The sequence below is a fragment of the Poecilia latipinna genome, unplaced genomic scaffold (genome assembly GCF_001443285.1).
Source record: "Poecilia latipinna isolate Pla-1442-1.1 unplaced genomic scaffold, P_latipinna-1.0 Scaffold2180, whole genome shotgun sequence".
Taxonomy (NCBI): domain Eukaryota; kingdom Metazoa; phylum Chordata; class Actinopteri; order Cyprinodontiformes; family Poeciliidae; genus Poecilia; species Poecilia latipinna.
The window spans coordinates 56,681-76,023 of NW_015114796.1; the positions used below are offsets into that span (position 1 = coordinate 56,681).

The 19,343-nt window shown below is 37.1% G+C and overlaps 1 protein-coding gene across 3 annotated transcripts in view; it reads right to left on the reverse strand.

Annotated features, from left to right (window-relative positions):
• Positions 1-2,528: 2,528 nt before the first annotated feature.
• ccdc24 (coiled-coil domain containing 24) overlaps positions 2,529-19,343 on the reverse strand; it is a 20,604-nt gene continuing 3,789 nt past the window's right edge. Inside the window, exons 2-9 of one of the 3 annotated variants that reach the window (XM_015017708.1) lie at positions 17,940-18,101; positions 13,653-13,813; positions 9,891-10,007; positions 9,712-9,816; positions 8,422-8,476; positions 4,268-4,331; positions 3,660-3,765; positions 2,529-3,502 (exon numbers count right to left, since the gene is read on the reverse strand). In XM_015017708.1, coding sequence (XP_014873194.1) covers positions 2,683-3,502; positions 3,660-3,765; positions 4,268-4,331; positions 8,422-8,476; positions 9,712-9,816; positions 9,891-10,007; positions 13,653-13,813; positions 17,940-18,089 — 1,578 coding nt within the window. In that variant the 5' untranslated portion in view covers positions 18,090-18,101 and the 3' untranslated portion in view covers positions 2,529-2,682. Of the gene's footprint in view, positions 3,503-3,659; positions 3,766-3,964; positions 4,068-4,267; positions 4,332-8,421; positions 8,477-9,711; positions 9,817-9,890; positions 10,008-13,652; positions 13,814-17,939; positions 18,102-19,343 lie in introns of those variants that run through there. The other 2 variants (XM_015017709.1, XR_001422167.1) reach the window with 2 other exon arrangements.

The following is a 19,343-nucleotide window of genomic DNA, read 5'->3' on the forward strand; positions in this document are numbered from 1 at the left end:
CTGCTGGTGCCCATCTCCAATGGTCATGAGGAGAGAGGCAGAGTACGCCTCGATGTGGTTACCAGTCCATCTCTAGCCTGGTTATTGCTCTTCTGTGCAATTCTACTTGGGGAAAAAAAAGAAAAAAAATTTATATATAAATTTTTAAAATTAAAATATATATATATCTCACTTCGAGCTTTCTGTCTTTGACTTGGATTGTCTCGAGTAGATCTTTTACTGGGCCAATCAGTGAAGAGAAAGACAGGTTGTGAATGATGACATCAATTTTCTGTGCTGTTTTAGGATTGTAGTCTATGACAGCAGAGGAAGTGAACAAAGTTATTCGGTCTTTGTTGGCCATGCTTCCTTCCAAATACTCAATTATCATTAAAAGTGTGTTTATCAGCCCTTCTGTCTTTGCAGTGGAGGATGTTTGTTTACAGAGCAGCCAATTTCCGGGAAGATTCATAGCGTTTAACTGTCACATTACATATGTCATGAGAAAACTTTAGCATTTGGGTAAAATTTAAAACCTCAACCCAGTCCAAGTCTCCAAGAAGAAATCGTTTCTCAGTATGAAGCAAATAGCATAGGGCAAAGGGCTGGTTTGGACTATATTAGTCCATATCAGGACATTTCAGGAAACTATGTAACGCCTTTTCACTTTTCCAGCCTAAAACAACACATCTTGAGTATCTTCAAGAGCTAAAATCAACATGCTTCAAATATATGACATCCACACCTTTAAATTTTTTTTAGCCGTTTCCTCTGAAATTGTGCAAAAATCTATAGCAAAGCCAGCTAGTAAGATGTGAATTTTTGTACTTTAATTGTCCTACTGCAGGTCCCTTCATAATGTACTCTTAGAACTGGTTTAGCTCTTGTAAAAACAACTTTTTTTTTGAAGGGTGCAGCTCAACATCTTCAAAGCCATATGCATATGAGTGCATATGGCTTTAGGTTGTTATTTTTTAATGTGAATGCTAAACAGCAGCTGTCAAATTTCCTCATAAAATGAAGAGAACAAATTAAGTTGATTACATAGTTTTCCTAATTTAGTTATTCACTAAACTTTGAAACGGTCCACAATTGTCAGTAAATAAAAATGTTGATTGTTGACTGGTTTAAAGATTGTATGTTGACCTTTTACTAATTTTATTGATTACATGTTTCAGTTTGAATCTACCTTGCTGACTTTTTGTGCATTGGGAAAAAAGGGTCAAAACTAGTGCAGTTCCACCTTTTGACCACATGGTGGAGCACTGTCTTTAATGTACAGGTGTTATGCCCAGAAACGCATGACTGCCCAAAATTGCATCCCCTCTCGCGGGAGCGCGCATCGCTCTGTTCTCTCGCATATTGACGAGAAAACGGACTGAAATATGACCGAAGAGGAAATTTTAAAGATATTTGTAACATTATCACGTTTCTTAACCATGTAATCCCTAAAATGGTGGGTTTTATTTCGCAAATTACTTGAAATAAATACGGTTTTTACACCTTTATTGACACATATGAATCGAACTTTTTTTCAGCCCGTGTAATAGAAATGTTGCCGTAAAATACGCATAGAGGCTCGTAGAGTCGTAAAAAATCTTATTCAAGAGTAAAAAAGTGTTTGGTGAAAAACACTTTTAAAACATACCATCTGATTTAATTAGTATATATATATAAAGTAATCAGGTAGACAAAAACATAGTGTGCAAATGATGAGATTTCAAAGAATAAAATAAATAAGAGAAAAATAAATAAAATCATTACAAAACTAATAAATTAACACAGAAAGAAGACATTTACAAATCAAACACATGTTGTTGTTCTTCATCATGGAGCTTGGGGTTCTGTGCCACCTTAATATCCCATAAATTTCTCAACCAATCTCATTAGCACTTTTCTTCAATAACATAAAAACAGAATAATCAATAAACAAGTGCTCAAAATCAAGACTCCATAGTTTAACACTTTGTATTTAAAATTTGGGTAACTTTTTAAAATTAAGGTGACTAAATTTCAAACTGTTTAGGACATTAAGTAACCCCCAAAAATAAGACTGAAAAAATGCCAGTTGTATTAACGATTTAACTGTTTGGGTCTGAAGAACATTTTTATAAATAGAGATTATTGTTACTTGTTTTGACAATAGTGTGATAATAAGGATCAATATTTGTGATTAAAAAAAAACTTTACCACATGTCATCAACCAAAAATGCTGGTTTCTTTTAAAGAAATATAACAAGATGAGTACACTTTATCACTCAAAAGTCTAGGTGAGTCAACAGTAACACAAATTGGTTTTTTGTGTGTATTATATACAGTGCTCAGGAAGGTGAAAACAGGATGACTTAGCCATATAAACAAAAACAAAAATTTTTTGTTCAGCCTGAATTGTAAAAAAAAAAAACAACCCACCAATTAAAAGCTTATATTTAAGATTATCTCTCATCAGGACTTTATTTTAGGTAGTCACAGGCCGCATAGGACTTGCAGTTTTTTGTCACAAAAACACACACAAAGTTAAGTCCTCTCCCTCAAAAACATTTTAGCAAATCTGTGATGTTTAATCTTAATTTAATCTCAGACATCTCTATTAGTGAAGATTTGAAAGATTAGTGAAATATGTCAACATTGCAGGAGTGGCTGTGAAAATATATTTAGAAACGGTGTCCCTCAAGTTTTCTTGGTTGTGGTTTTTCTGGTGAATTAAAGTTTTTTTCTCTCCTGTGGTTGAGGACACATCTCACTGTTTTTTGGATAATGCAACGAGTCATCTACAATGCTGACGCTATCTTGACTTCTTTGATTGTTGGTATTTTCTCTTAGGCAACTATTTCTATTTCTCCCTGACTTGTTTTTCTTGCTGCCACATTGATCAAAACTTCCAGATATGTGGGAGATTCCACTGGTCTTTTCAGACTTATCTTTCTGCAGTACAGCTAACACCAAGTTTCTCCCACTGCTACAATTGTTATCCCTGTCATCTGGTTTTATTTTACCATTCACAGACACAGAATGGTCAGTGGGAGTACTGCTCCTGCTGCCTGCGTCACATGGCTCACCCAAAGGAGGAGGAGGCGAGGGGGTGAAGTTGATATTTCTTGAACAAAGAGCACTGATTTTTCTCTCCCTGTGTGGTGACCAATCAGAATCTGTGTTCGGTCTGCGAGCCCAGCATTGTGATGATGGATGGGAGGCTGAGTCTCTCTCAGAGCTTATGTGAAGTCTTGAACAAGTCCTGCAGAGAGGGTCGGTAAAGTCTGGCTTTGTGGAAAAGCTAAAGTTCTCTTGGCTTTTAGTCACTTTCAAGTTAGTGTCCATCCTGTTGCTGCTGGTATCTTTAACTGATTCATGAGATGACGATGTAGAGCGATGCAAACCAAGAGTCCACACTGATGAGGTCCTGGCAGGAGGATTATGACTTGGTGGCCTGGGTTTGGGCTGCCACAGTGGAAGCAGATCTAGTCTCGAGCCTGATTTAGGAGAAGGAGCTAAGTGAGTACAAGAGCCAGATTCAGCTGGAAATCTGAGGTGGAAATGGGAAACACATTATTATTTACATATTATGCTACGTTGCAGCTCAATAACATCATTGTGCTCATGTGTAAAAGGAATAATGAAAACATAAAGATGAAAATATAGAAAATAAGTAGGTACTTTGAGAAATACCATAACACACAAACCTGAAACCTTTCTTCTTACTTGAAACAGGAGCAGAGGATGAGGCTTCAGAAGATGAAGGTAGGAGCTTCAAGTCTGTTTGGATGGCTGCTCTGAGTTCTTTCAGCTCTACACAAATGTAGATACAACAGATCTCAGGTCAGAAAAGCTCTGACATGAGAATGTATTAACAAACTGAGTGTGCCTTAAAAACATTTTTTTAAAGTGCTACAAAAGTAGCACTGTAAAATATTAAAAATAAATAACTTTCAAAACGTAAGAGCTCAGTTTGCAAGCAAATGATTTCAAACAAAGCTAAAACCAAAACAGTGATAAAACAGAGCTGACTTAAAATTGGGTTGGTCGTGTAAGATACCGGTCATTTCACACAAAGAGGGTAGCACTAGCTATCATATGGTATAGCAACTCAACTGTAGAGTTCAGAAAACCCATTACATTCATTAAGAAATTTTCACATATTTATCCGAGCTGGGAAAATGATAAAAAAACAAGTTCCAACCTTTTCCATATTTCTAAAGACTGAGTTTTCCTCTTTCAGGAACTTTTTTGTTACTCTTGCTAATTAATAATTTGTCAGCAGGTGGCAGCAAATACCAAAAATATACCTCACCTGTAAGCGACGGTTCAGGCTTTTTTAAGCCACACTGACTTATACACTTCAATTTGATGTTTTTCTGGAAAACACACAATTCACAAGAGAAAGCAGTGAGTTTCAGTTGATGGTGCAGTTTTCATGCACGTCACTGTTATGTGTCAAGAATACTTGCGCAGAAAAGGAAGACACATTGGAAAAAATTAGAGGTAAATGTACTAAACACTCCCAAGACGAGACTCTGGAACCGGGAAGGGAAATGAGCAAAAGGGATAAAAATAACATAGGAAGAGAGGTGAAAGGAATGTAAGTGTGTGTTAGAGAGACCACTAAGCGATGGAGCAGCAGCGTTCCATCATAATTTGGCCTCTAACATATAAATCCATGGCAAATGAAAACCATGCCGCTCTCTGTGTTTGTGTGCTAAAAGTTGGAAAACCCAGATATATGGCATTCAAGTAAGTCTTTATTTGTGCCAGTACACATCATAAGTTTTTTATAGCAACCACAAAGTGTACCACATTTCACACAGACACGCATAAACATAATCACTCATACCTAGCTAAGTCGGGAACCTGGATGTTAAAGCACAAATCACAGTCTCCCAGAGGGATTAAAAACCAAACCTCCAAGTGTTTCCTTTCAGATGAATTATATGTGGTGCTTTTCACATGGAAGAATAAAACCTCTGAAAATGGGTTTCATAAGCCCGCAGAGAGGAGAAACACATTAGCCATGCTCCAAACTTGCTGATATTTTAGGAAGAGCTATGTAAGTTTTGGACTTTTTAAAATATATAAATAAGAAACAATTGCACTGCAATTTCTGTAGGTTCAGTCTCTTCTCCATTAAATGACACGCCTTATACAAATGTGTGAACAGTCTTAGAACATAATCATTTTGAAATGGAATGGCATAATCTCACATTGAAAAATGTGAGCTTCAGAGGTTGACTTCTGTTTAAAAATGAAAGCTGCAAAAAAAAAAAAAGGGGGGTTCTGTGTCACGACAGCTTTTCAAGGGTCTGTTGTGACCCATGAAAAAGAAATCTGTGGAGTTCTGATTGTTATTATCCAACACCTTTGTGATTAGGTAAAAACTTTTGAAACAGTTCTAATTTCCAAAAATGACTGGATTTAAATACACATGTCAATTTTGAACTAATTTTACATGTCACCCTGAAGTATTGAGATGGTTTGTCATACAGAAGATTACAATGTTGTAGCTTATTGAACTGCAACATTCACTCCTATTTAAATGTAGTGTTATAATGCAGCATCAGAGTAGGGCTGTCCTTTAGATGCTACTTTTCAAACCACTTTTAAAGTTAAATGCAAAAGCTACTGATAACCACCCACTGCTTAATAGGACCTTCAGTTGCCACGTATATCACTTGACCCAAATCAAGTTAACTGAATTCTGTTTAGAGCAACAGAAATGCATTAAAGTCACGTTTTAGCAAACAGCAGACATGTCTGAGAGGTGACAATGATGTCTAAGCCGCATGCATAGAATGGGAGCAGATTGTATGCAAATGCAGCTCTGTAGTCCTCTTCTCCAAATCCCCTCGGCAAAGTGAGTCTCTCTGATTTATAGGAAGCTTAGTATAAATTAAGGGAAATGGTACAAACGATGGACTTGAGTAAGTGCATTGAGAAATCAATGCATATTTTCATATATTTCACTAATAAACAATCTGGAGGTTTAATATGTAAAGTTGCAATGCTAATAGAGAAAAAAAGTCGAAATGTTTTTCCATATTTGGGATACTTAATTCTTTTAATTGACTGGATTACTGCTCAGCAAACACATCTTCAGGTGGATGGATATTAGCTGGTTGCAGCACCTCTTTTAAAGCCTTTCTTCTGCAAGACGTTAATGAGTCATACGTCTTTTGTTTAGAACTATATTGGGATGGGTTGCTGCATGCGGCAGTAAAAAAAAGACTGTTCAAACTACGTCAACCTAAAAGCCTAAGGCAGTTCTATTTAACAGCTATTTTAAAATATATTACCTAACCAATCAGATTAAACCCCAAAAAGGAGGTGCTTTATGAGATTCATGAAGGGATATTTTGGGCTGTTTTCGTCTTTATTTCTTTAACTGTAGACTCGAAATAATGAAGCTACGCTGGTCATGTTGTTGAGTTTTGCAAAATGGAAACACGTTTGAGCAGAATGGCCATCAAAATACTCCAAACAAATGTTTGCAATGATGATGTCAAAAATGTTTTCCTGCTTAACTTGTGACGTTGGCCATAACTCCACCTTAAATCTCAGTCCAAACTGCCATCGTTTTGTAAGCAGCGAGTTAAGCTTTAGCCCCCTTGCCAGGTTTGTCATATTGCAACTACAAACTTCAATGTATTTCATGTGGATTTTAGACAAACACAAAGGAAAAGTGTGATTTTGTCAAGCTAGATCAAGTTAAAAGTTTTATTGCTGTGTCTCAGCGGCTCAGGATGAGTAAGTAATGTCTTAAGCTGATAAGCAGTATGAGCAACCACTTTACTTGGAGAATCAGATCAGTGAATTTTATGTTGCTGTCAAAACAAACAAACAAGCAAACAAACAAACAAACAAACAAAAACATTTGTTTTGGTGAGTTAATGAGGCAGTTCTTATCTTGCACAACCAGGAGTGATTGAAGGTGCGTTGGAAGTAGATGCTGTAATAAAAGAGGAGGTTGTTTAAACAATCACTGAAACAAAAACCTTGACAGTAAATTTGTCACGAACTACCAAAAAGTTCGTGAAACTAGTTGTGTTAACTAGTAAAACTAGTTAACACTAGTTGTGTTAACATTGCTTTGGGTGAAGCGGCCTAATTTAAATCCCCTCCTCGCTCCAGTTTGTTTACAAGAAAGGCTTGATGGGGTTTCCAGGCATGCTGGCTTACTTATGTTTCCAACATAATCTTCCAGCTATGATAGCTAGAAAAAAAAACATTTTATAGGTACCTGTTTCCAACTGTTTTCAAAAAATATTCCACTATATAGTAACAAATAAACATTAGGGTGTGGAGGTGGGGGGGGGGGAGGAGTTGAACATCTGGCCCACAGAGACTTCCTACATCTGGGAAACCTCACTCTGTTTTTCTCGTGCAAGATATTGTAGCCAGATTGTAGACACAAATGCACGTGTTCTCCGCATTGTGTGTGCTTTATTCTGCCTTCTTGTGCCTGTTCACCATTTGAGTGGTTGGAAAATAAACCAGTATTTCTTAACATTGCAACAGTTGGTGGGCAGACAGATGAAAGCCTTTGAGTTCCAACCACAAATTCATGTGATAGACTAACACAAAGAAGGACAGATTTGTGAAATGGAAGACAAGTGACTCATGCAAAATGAATAGTGTGGAGTTGTTTTCAGCCTCCTTCACTGTTACACCGCTAAACAAAATTCAGTCAAACCGACTCCAAAGCAACATATTTATTGAATAAAATCCAAGAGTGTCCTTTATAAAGCAAAGTCAGATTATGCATATATTGGCCAAACTTTGAACATTGAACAGAGCACTTTCAATCATCTCGAAATGGAAAGATCACAGCCCAATTCAAATCAAACAAAAATAGTTGTTCATCATTACTGGTGAGCTCGGAAAGGAGAGCTTTAAGCAGAAAGGAAGCCAAGAAAACCATGATTACTCTGGAGGAGCTGCAGAAGATCCACAGCTCAGGTGGGAGAATAATTGACAGAGCGGGTCAGAGCGGTTGGAGAGACGGATGGAGATGTTTACAGGGTAATTCTGATAGAGGCTGCAAAAATAGTTAAAACTGGGGTGTAGGTTGATTTAGATCAAAGCATCCTTAGATGTCGGCCAAGTCAAATCTTCAGACATGCAGTAAATGAAATTAAGAGTTTGCACCATTAAAAGTGTGAGCTTTTTCAAAGAAAAATGGGAAAACTTTAAATTTCTGATATTGTAATGTGTCATTGTAATGTGACAAGATGTGAAAGAGTTCAAGGGGAATGTCAACATGACAGATGAAAAGGTTCAAAAGGGTTTTTAGGTAGAGAAACAGAATCCTTACATGGTTTATTTTATGATTTGTTTTCATATCAGTAAGAAAGTGATATGCTTTCCTTACTTTTTCCCCAAATATGTAATGAAATTATTGACCAGTGTGCTTCAGGAAGATGTGTTTAGTGGTTAGTCATTCGCTAGTCTTACCTTGAAATGTTTTGTCATTTTAGTCAATGCTTCACATTCCGCCAGGAGGACACATCTAAACAGACACATCACAACATAAATGGTGCATTACTATCACAGAGTAAAAAACAGCATACACCAGTAAAACTGCTCAGAGTTTATCCTCTGCACTTTTTCAAATTAACTCAGGAAACAGCACTTTGCTTTATTTTTCCCTCCCAACATCACTCCACTCTTTCTGCTTCTCTGGTTAGATTATCACAGCAGACTTAATTTAGTTCTTTTAAATTAAAAAAAAAAAAAAAGAAGTCCGGCCTGGGTTTCATTTTCTGACAATGAAGCCTTTTGTTCTGGTCTGGTCAGGAAATGGGAGAGAAAGAAAAAGGGAGTGAGAGAAAGACAGAGAGAGAGAGAGAAAGACAGAGAGAGAGAGAGAGAGAAAAGGAAGGGAAGAAAAGAGCGAGGAAAGGAGGAGCTAAAAGGTAGCTTGAGTGCCCTGGGGCCTCAAAGCAAGGGATGAAGTGAGGAAAAGAGGGATGGAGCATGGAGAAAGGGCAGCCTGGTGACAGAGGCCGCAGATAAAGTTTGTAGAGATTTTAAAGGGGGAAATTGCTGAAAAGGAGTGCACTCAAAGGATCAGAGTGAGATCAGGTAGAAAAAAAAATTGCAAACCAATGAAAGAGCAAGTAAGAAAACAGAATCAGAGAGAGGAAATGAAGGATCGTTTGTTACTCCAGAAGGCAGATTGCTTTTCTGAGGCGATCCCCCCCTCCTTCTGTTTCTGGTAAATCTACCAGTACAGAAACCAATCACCCAGTTAGAAGAAGTTTACTCCAGAATACAGCAATGGTACGGAGGAAATTACCCTGAACTGTGGAGTTTTGTGAAGTGAGGGTCCTACACATTTCACTTTCCTGGACTATCCTCAGCATTATATTTCATTCATATCTCAGTTTAAACTCCTCCACCGTTCATACTTTCTTTTAACTTGGACTGTAAAATATTTGAAATGGAGGACCTCTGTTTTCAGCCAACTCTGGAGAAAGAGAAATTAAATCTTCCATTCAAAATAACACTTTTGGATTTAGAACTATTTAGTTAAAATGCTTTATAGCTTTTATCTTGCAAGGCGCACAATATGCTGCAGGTCAATAACAATTTGATACATTTCCACTTGAGTTATTTTTATTTTGGCCTATAAGACAAAATCAAGAATGTTATTATAAAATTCAAAGAGAGCAACTGAGCAACATATTTAAAGCCCTTGAGGCAGACAAATAAATCATAAAAGCAATAGTAGCTGGAGTTTACCTGAGTGGAGTGATCACTCTGTGAATCTCAGTGACATTCAGCATATCTTTAACTGCTTCAATCTCACTCTCAGCGCTGGACATGACAGAAGAACAAAAGCTAGGCCTGTTAGAAGAGAGAGAAAAGCAGTCAGCTACGTTCTTCTTTAGCTGCTGTCTAGTCTCAACCGGTGTCCAAACCTGTTGAAGTTATCAGCAGTTTTGAGGTTGGAGGATCTGCCATAAACAATCTCCTGGTGACCGAGCACATAGCTTAGAGTCTCAGGTTTGTATTGAAGCAGGAGCTCCTCACTGTCTCTGTTACAACAAAAGTAGGAACAAGAAAAGTAAGACCGGTCACATTAGTGAATGTTGTGAAAAACAGTCTGAGGAAAGTTTGACATTCAACACCATCTACGTGTATTTCAGGAGACCTATATAATACCCTAAAAAAAGTATTTGCACACATTAATCACAGTATGTCACATTACAGTCACACAACTTAAAGTGCTTTATTGGGATTTCATGCAAAGCAAAAAAACACGAAGTGGTGCATAAATGTAAGCAGAAAGTAAAATGCTATACATTATTGTGCTTAAAAGTATTTTTCAAAACAATTTGAAAAGTATGGACTTGTTTGTATTCATCCTCTTTTACTTTGATGCACCTAAATAAGATTAGAGCAATCAATATTAAAAAAAATGATTTGTAAAAGCCTGCGACAGACTGGCGACCTGTCCAGGATGTACCCCGCCTCTCGCCCGGAACGTTAGCTGGAGATAGGCACCAGCACCCCTCCCGACCCCCCCGAGGGACAAGGGTGTTCAGAAAATGGATGGATGGATGGATTTGTAAAAGATACTAATTAGCAACAAAATTGACACAAACTCAGGCATTTTCATCTCCCCACACATTTTCACAGCAGCACTGTAGACACAGATATTCAGGCACAGCACCAGTATGGTTCTTACAACCAAAGGGTCCATCCCACTGCGGGCACAAATTCACACAAGGGAACCTCCAGCAGACAAATGACCAGCGAACACCTTCGATAACTGATTCGTAATTAGTGTCTAATGTAGCTAATAAGAAAATGAACACGTTGAAAAACTGTGGACTCGGACTGAAGCTGACAATTAGAGCAGAAGGTAGTCACAACTCACAGCTATAGTTATATAGTTTAAAATTTTAGTGCTGCGACAACCCTATGAGGGGTAAATGGAGAAGTTTAACACTGGGTTAGGTTGAAAATAATAACCGATACTTTTAACACATCATGGAATACTGTTCGGTATCATCCAGAAAGTCTATTGAGTAACTGAAAATCTACAAAGACATAGTCATCCACTTTAAAAATCAGGCTGGGAGGATGAACCTTGACCGGAGAAGCAACAAAGAGGGAAAGCTCAGATTCAGCAGCACAGGCAGAGCTACGGTGCAATTGTTGTGATCCAAACATATTGATGTGTTAGCTTAGTCTGCTGAGAATCTGTGATGAGGCTTGAAAATAGGAAATGGAAAGCTTTCTTTAGAGAAAAGAAAACATTTTCTTGTGTATACAGCTGCAGGAATGATGACAGCTTTGTGCAACCTCATGAATTTTAGCCTTTACTCTTGAGGAAAGTTTGCCTTTTCATACAGCTCAAACAATTACATTGAGCTTTGTGCACGTGAGTGCGTGCGCGAGTGTATGTGTGGGTGTGCGTGTGTCCTACAGTATGAGGGGAGAATGATTGGGGCACCAGGACCACACAACACGAAGCCAATGGAGAAGGGTCCACCTCCACTCCATACACCGCCATACAAAATGATTCAAATCACCTGCAGAATGTTGCACTGACTACCCAGGACCTAACGTTGAAACCAGTTGCTATGGAAGTGTTTTTGGCCAAAGTGCACAGCAAATCAAATTAAAAAGTAATGAACATGAACACATGTATTTCAAGAGAAAGAATTTGCGAGGCTTTGGCAATATTTTCCTACATCCCATGCCAACAAAGCCTATTAAATTGGGGAAAATTGACAAACAGAGGGCTCCTCGAGTGGCTTTGTTGAGTGAAAGTGTTATTAGTTAGAAGTGTGCTGGGTTTACTCCTGAAAGCCATTCAGTTGATATGCACTTGAGACTTAGCCTAATTGAAAGATCAAAGGCTTGAAATGTGCACACCCACACTCAGTGCCATGCATCGAGGTCGACAAATTACACTGACACCAACTTCAGAGGGGAAATACCATTTGTTCTGGTAACATCTGTGTGGTACCAGTGCTTGCTTTGGCTCTTTCCCCATGCAGCCATGAACAATAGGGTACAAGTCTCACACTAAAGGAGACTTTTTATAATCCATTCACATTCATGTGAGACGGGACGTGAGGGACTTGTCGTGTGGAAGCACAGCAGGCATTAATTTGAATTTCTGCTCCCTTTAACGGGACACTGTGCAATTAAAGGTTTTAGGTGTCTTGGATTCTTCAACATAAATCCCTGTCAATTACTCCTAGCTAATGAATATCAGTTTATTTATCTCTATAGTTTTAATCCGTTATGGAGATAATCAATCATAAAAATGCTCAAAACTGACATTGGATTTCACTTATCTCTATGTAGTTATCTGAGAGTTAACATTTAGACCTTCTTTCTAATGAATGCGATTCTGATCCCTGCTTCGCCAGTCGACTCTTGTGACACATGACCAATTATGACCCCAGATCAAAGCAAACGATATAGGAGTGACCTTTCCAGGTATATTATATTTATTGATCACATAACCACATATCTATACAGCAGACCAACAGTGTGAATATGTAGAAAATGACTCAAATCACTGCTTGTCAAAGCATCCTCCGGTTTGATCAAAACTGCAGAAAGTAAGACATGATGTTGTTGTGGAACAACCATGGACAATTTATGTAAAATTAAGATAAAAAATACAAATCAAACAACAACATGGAATAGAGCTCCACATCAGGTATGTTTAGGAACCAAAAAAAAAAAAAAGCAAATTAAAACTTGAGACGCAAATTTGGAGAACAATTTGAAGACAAAACCAAGATCAACTATGTTGCTCTTTTGTTACAGCTCCAGCCCTAAAACCAGCATGGGGTCTTGCAGGGCGACATTCTTAGCAGCAAAAAGCTGGTTGCCAGGATACCTAAATTTATGCAGACTTTCACACACTCTTGTGCATCTTCTTGTGACCAAGATATTCCAAAGTTTGTCAAATTTAAATTAAACAACCTATACAAAATCATTCCTCATTTAAGATGTACTTGGAGAAGCTGTTGGAAAAAAAACATAGGTTCCAGTTCTTCAAGAGAGCTATGTTTGTCTATGGGGAGCATGCTACGCCATATATCTTTTGAGTATATAAAAGATATATGGGGTAGCAAGCTCTGTTGAAGTCTCTCTGAGCTCTTTTCACTGAGTTCTGCCATAAATCTTTGTAGTCACCAACTTCTTAAATGGTGTCTGCTATCGTTAGAATGGAAAGCATGTCTTCCTCCTATAATTGTGCTATTGTTATGGATTTTCTGAACCTAACTGTGTCCTCCTATCCCTGAAATCTTTGTTTCACTGCTTTCCCAAGTCCTTTCTAACTCCCTCAGGAGAACACTATAGCACTTTATTGCAGTCTTTGTATGTGTACAAACTGCACAGATAGTAAGTCACTGCATTGTGAACTGATTGCCTCAACATTTACAGTAGCTGGTGATAAGGGACGCAACACTGTTTTTCAGATCAGAAAAGCCAAAAAAAAAACAAAACAAAACAGAATTTAGACAAGAGCACAGTTTTAAAGTTTTAGTCTGTATTTATTATGTGGCATAAAGTGAATGCAATATTTGCCTTTATTGACATCTTCGAAATTCCACTACAGTTCCAAGAGCTTCTACAATAATAATATTTTTGTTAATTCATTAATGATGTAGTGTAGAGTTAAAGTAAACTTTGAGAGTTACCAGTACATTTCACTGTTGCAGGCTCTTCCTTTGAGTGTCTCCAGTAACATCTTGGCCTCAGCTCTCACCAACTCTTTCACAACAGGCGGGTCAGAAAGACGGGAGCCCTGTAGTCGGTGGCTCCCATAACACAGAGTCTCCTGCCACTTCTTGTGCCACATCTCTGCCTGCAGATGTGACAAAAATGAAGGGAGTTAGACATAATCCTCAACAAAACTCCACATTTTGCTTTTCATATCTGATCGCCACAGTGGCTCTGCAGACAGATTTTCTTTATGCGGACAAAAGGAAAAAAAAACGGGAGGATATTCCAAAACGTGGCAATAATTTACACAACCATGCAGTGTGACTAACCCTTCTTGATAAATTTAAGAAATTTATTTATGGAAATTCACAATTTGTGTCCATTCTTCTTTGCAAATTAGCTCAAGCTCAGACAACTTGAATGTAGATTTCTATTTCTGAGTAAAAAGCAAAGTCAGTAGAGCCGCCCAAAGGATAACATGCAAAAGCATATTTGAATATTTGCTTCCGAAGTGTCTTTGGTTGTTGAATATAAAACTGGTCATAATATAGAACAAAACCACAAGTAAAGGCGTAAAAAAAGTAAATTATTGTAAAAAAAATCATTTTCAAAATAAAAATATAAGATGTCTATTTCTGAGGTGAGTTAGTGTCAATATGTAAAAGTGAGTCTGTACCTTTAATAAAGCATCTTATAAAAAACTTCTGGAATCCTCCAGAAACGTTTGCTCTATAAAAACACTGAGAAATGGTTTCAGCTTACATTATATTATGTTAGGATAAAATATTACCCTGTAAATAATTGTATGTTCTTTAAGATATGGTGTAGCGTAGTGGTATAAAACAGACCTGTACTGATCTGAAAACAGACCTCTGGGTAGAGGACCAGTCAACCTCTCAGTTTCTGTAATGTGTGTGAGTGTTTCTGTCTCGGAGGAGTCTGGATACCATTAGCACCTCAACGCTTGCTGACAGTCATTGCTGCTGTGCTGCACTCAGAGACTTCACTTCAAAGGAACACATTGAAGGCGACTAAACATGTCACTTCTGAGCCTTCCATGTATGTGCTTGCTCATTCACACACCAGTATGAACTGCGTCTTGCAGCTGCACACAACTGTTTTTAAGCACACACTGTTTTTTTCTGTCTGTTTTCAAATGATTAGGTGTTTATGTTACCTGCTGGCTACTGACAGGTTGTTCTTGGGTATTTGCTCCATTTCTCAGCTCATTGTGAAGTTCACTTTAAGGTGCACTTTTGGAAAACAGCAGTTAAAATATGACTATATAATAATAATGTTGAAGATTGTTCTACTTCAGTCTTACTGCAAGGCCAGGGGCATTCCACAAGGATAGTTTCTTAGTCATATAATCATTTCACCTTGTACAAACCACATAGGAAAAGGTATTTCAAACTCAGACTTTCACTTCTATGCTGATGATACTGTAATTACTTTCCATGCCTACTCCTGCAAAAGCTCTTGATCATCTTTTACAAGTTACAAATCTCAAGCAGGTTCAAACAACTCAGATTTTTTTTCCTTAAAAACAGTTTTAAATTGAAGGAAAGCAAAGTTTATGAAATGTATGTTTTTCGCTACTTTGAGAAGACAAAGCACTGGAATTAATGCCTAATTTTTAACATTTAGAACTTTTGAATGATGATAATTTGTGTTTAAGGACTACATTCATCATGTAACTTTGGCTCTCTCACTCAATAATACCTACTCTTCACTCATGCATACTTGTCATTTGTACTTGAATGTTAACCCAGTCAGTTGTTTTCATGCAAAGCTCCTCTTGATAAAACTATTTGTACTAAATTAGTTAAGTATTATCTTAGTGAACTCTTTTTTCAATGGACAGTTTCAAAATATTTAAGAAAACTGAACTGGCAAACACAACTTTCATATTTTGGAATATCATCTACAAAGTGTTGTGTCTTTGAAATAATTTCAAATGGTGAAAGCTCTGAAATCAGGTTAACTGTGTGTAGATGTTTCTCGGTATGATTTTGCATAATTTACTACTCCGCTGTGGGATCTTTTGCTTGTGAACTGTGGTGCTTCTCTGTGTGTTGGCTAGGTCTCCCTTGCAAAAATATATTTTGCCATTGAGGAAAAAATGGTTAAATAAAGAAAGTTAAATATATCTTAAAGGAGACGTTTTTGGACAGCTCAGGTTTGAGGGGTACACAGTGAGAACTTGCCCTGGAAGGAAATCAAGAAAGCTTAATATGGACTTCATATCTAACCATCTTACACAATGAGGACTTTGATAGAGGGAGGAACAAATTTATTAAGGAATGAAGGAGTAGCCTTCTGATGTAGTATCACCTTACTTTTCACTGAGGCATGGATTCATTACACAGCTGACTGTCTAGCAAAGGGAGAAAGAAGCTGCATGAACACTGGAGACAGAATATGAACTGCAAAAGACCTTATTAAATCTGAAAATTGAACTAAGTTATACTTTATAAAAAGTAGAATATGAGCATAAGAATAAGAGAGACCCGTCTCTTATATAATATTTCAATATTCATATAAGGTGACCTCAAAATGAGTTTCACTTCCAAAATGTTCCTTTGTCTCTTCCAGCAACAAAGTTTTAATACTTACAATTTGTGTATTTTTATCAATGCATTTCAGATTGCCATCTCTCTAGTACTTAAAGTCACAATATCTATTAATTATAGACACAATATTGATAACAGGTTTGAAACTGAAACATTACAACAACCTTTGTGTGCAATCTGAGAGCAAATTGTAGTAGCTCATAATAATTTTGGATTTGATGCCTTTTTTATCTGAAAATAAATGTATTTCAATGTGAAGTAAAGAATACAGAGTTTAGAAAATACATTGTGTGGTGATACCTTTAACATGTTAAAGAATTTAAATGGAACGATTGTAAGCTGTTTAATGTGGCTTTGATATGTAAAGGTGCCTCAAAAACTCATATGTTGTCGGAATCAAGAATAGATTATCTGGTTTGAAAGCTGAGGAAAACTTTATCTAAGAGTAGGCAGGTTGTTGTTTGCTCCATGAGGAGAAGAGAGACCTAAACTGACAGGTTCAGGAAAGGAGAGCATTAATCAAAGACATAGCAAATAAGCACGCAAGTAACTCAGGTGGGGCAGCTGAGGCACAGTTCAGAAGGGAGAATCTGTTGACAAAGCAGCTACTACATTATGAACTGCACAAATCTGCCCTTCACAGAAGAGTAGTAAAAATGTTACTTTAAACTAAAGCTACAAGAAGTTCCATTTGAAGTTTTCCAGATGCAAATATGTGGAAGAAGGCGCTCAGATCAGAGGAGATCAAAACGCGATGGAAAACCAACAAGTTGCAACGCTGAGCGTGATGAAAGATAGTGGAGGCATCATCATGTTGTGAGGATGCTTCTCTTCAGAAGCAGGAACAGGAAGTTTGTCAGGAATTATGGGAGGATGGATGAAGTTAATTACAAGACAATTGTGAAAGAAAATCTATTTAACTTGAGAACGGGCCAACGTGTCACAATCCATTTCCCAGGTTAACAGTCCTTGATGATTTTGTCACGAATAGCAAAACGTTGAAATTCATTTTTCTTGAGATTTTGACAGAGGCAAGATGTGCATGCATATATGTTCTTTTAGATAAATGCTTCTAATTCTCATGCTTAATACTTTTTGATTAAGACATTTATGAACAATTTCTTCCTAGGCTTTTGAACTATTTTTCATTCACTTTTACTAGTGTTTTTTTCTTTTCTTTTCAAAACTAAATTTTGTTTTTTTTATTTCTGTCTTGACTTTGTACTAGCCTGTTTCATGAGAATTAGTACCTCAAGTCTGGCTTGTATGAAAGCAAACAGGGCTTTGGACTGAGAGTTTAGCTAATCTTGAATAAATATCAATATCTATCTGGCTTGCATTTTCACTGCTTTGAAGCACAAAGAGTCAATTCACTTCTACTTCTGTTATGGCTTCATGGGAGTGCAAGTCAGGAATGAAGCCAAACTACTTCCTTATACAGTCTAGGACTGGATTTCTTTTCTAGGAATGCTTAGCTGTGCAACTTTTTATTTGCCAGGGCTAAAAAGGAAATTCTTGCAATTGTTGTGGCTTCATTCTGGTGGAAATCTGCTAAAAATAGACTCAGGATTCCTACAAAAGCTACAAGCAATGAAGTCATTTCTTCTCGGACTGAGAAAAGCAGGTCCTTCATCTTAAAGTCAGCCATGCATGAATCAACGGTCACACAAAAGACATGGAGCCTTCATAACTAACCTCTGAGTGAACCTCTGTGTACATGTCGACTAGAGGGTCACCCAAAGCTGCATGGATCTTCAGCAGCTCTGACTCTGAGACATGTTCAGTGATGAGGCTCCACAGAGACTGTCCGGGACACCAGAGCTGGTTTTCATCAGGTGAATGCATGTGTGGGGCGGACTGAGCACAAAGGAATGCAAAAATCACTGCAGCGCGCAGAACGTGAGGTAACTTGAAACATGTTGAGCAGCCCCCCAAAAGTGAAGAAATGTTACAAACAGCATAAACTAAATGTAACATAATTGTACACTTTCTACGACAGTAAAGAAACCTCGCACTCTAGGGTTTTTACTAAATTGGAGCTGTGAGTAATTTCTTTCTTCAAGAGTGAAAATGTTCTCCAACAAATTGCTCTTTTTAACAAGATCACGCTAATTAGCAGCCCTGCTGTTTACATATATTTAGCACATCACCCTTTGCCGACAACACAGCACTTATTGTTCTTCTATAACATTTCACAGTGTTAAACCATACAGAGAAATTAATATTTTGCATTTTATTTGCACAATTTAATACAAAATGATGGGTCCTTTTTGTTATCTCTTCGTCTCACACCACAGGTTTTCTGTAAGATTTTTGTTTGGAAACTCAGATGAAGTTTCATTTCTTTTCACAATTTGTCTCTCCAGCTGGCCATAGGTTTTGGGTTAGTATCCTGCTGAAAATATAGAAATAACTATCTTTTTTTTTTTGCAAATTTTTATTTAAAATGTCAAATAGGTTTCCTTATTGCAGCCTGCAGCTTCACATATCCTCCACCATAATCATTGGTGTATTTCTCGATAAAAGGCTACATAAGTCACTTACCAGAGTGGTATCAGTAACTATGTTAATTAAAGTATCACATCAAAAGCATGGATCAAACTAGGTAATTCAGCAACCAATTACTTTTTTGACAGCCTCTTATTTTTGACTGTCTGCACTGTATATCTAATTGCATTGTTTTTAAGGTGTTCATGACATTTTCAGCAACAAATCCTTTATTGCAACTTTTAATACACTTTCACTCTTTAGAATGTAGCTACAGTAAAATAGAAAGAAATAATGCATTACTGCTCTGTTTGGTTGGCCAGTCCTAACAACATTATTAAAAAAAAATATTGTTGAAGTTTAAGCTTTACAGTTTCTTAGGATTTCAAAAAAAATAAAAAAAAATCAGTTAATCATCAATATTGTAAGGAGCCAGACTGAAAATGTTAAAATTACAAGTAAAGTAAGTCAGCATTTGTTCAAGCAGCACATTGATCTCTTGTTTTAAACCCAGCTTTTTTTTTTTTTTTTTTTTTTTTTTTAAAAAAACCAAACGGTTCAAAAAGAAAATATAAAAAAAGTCAAAAAAAAAAAAAGGAAAAGGGCCCATGG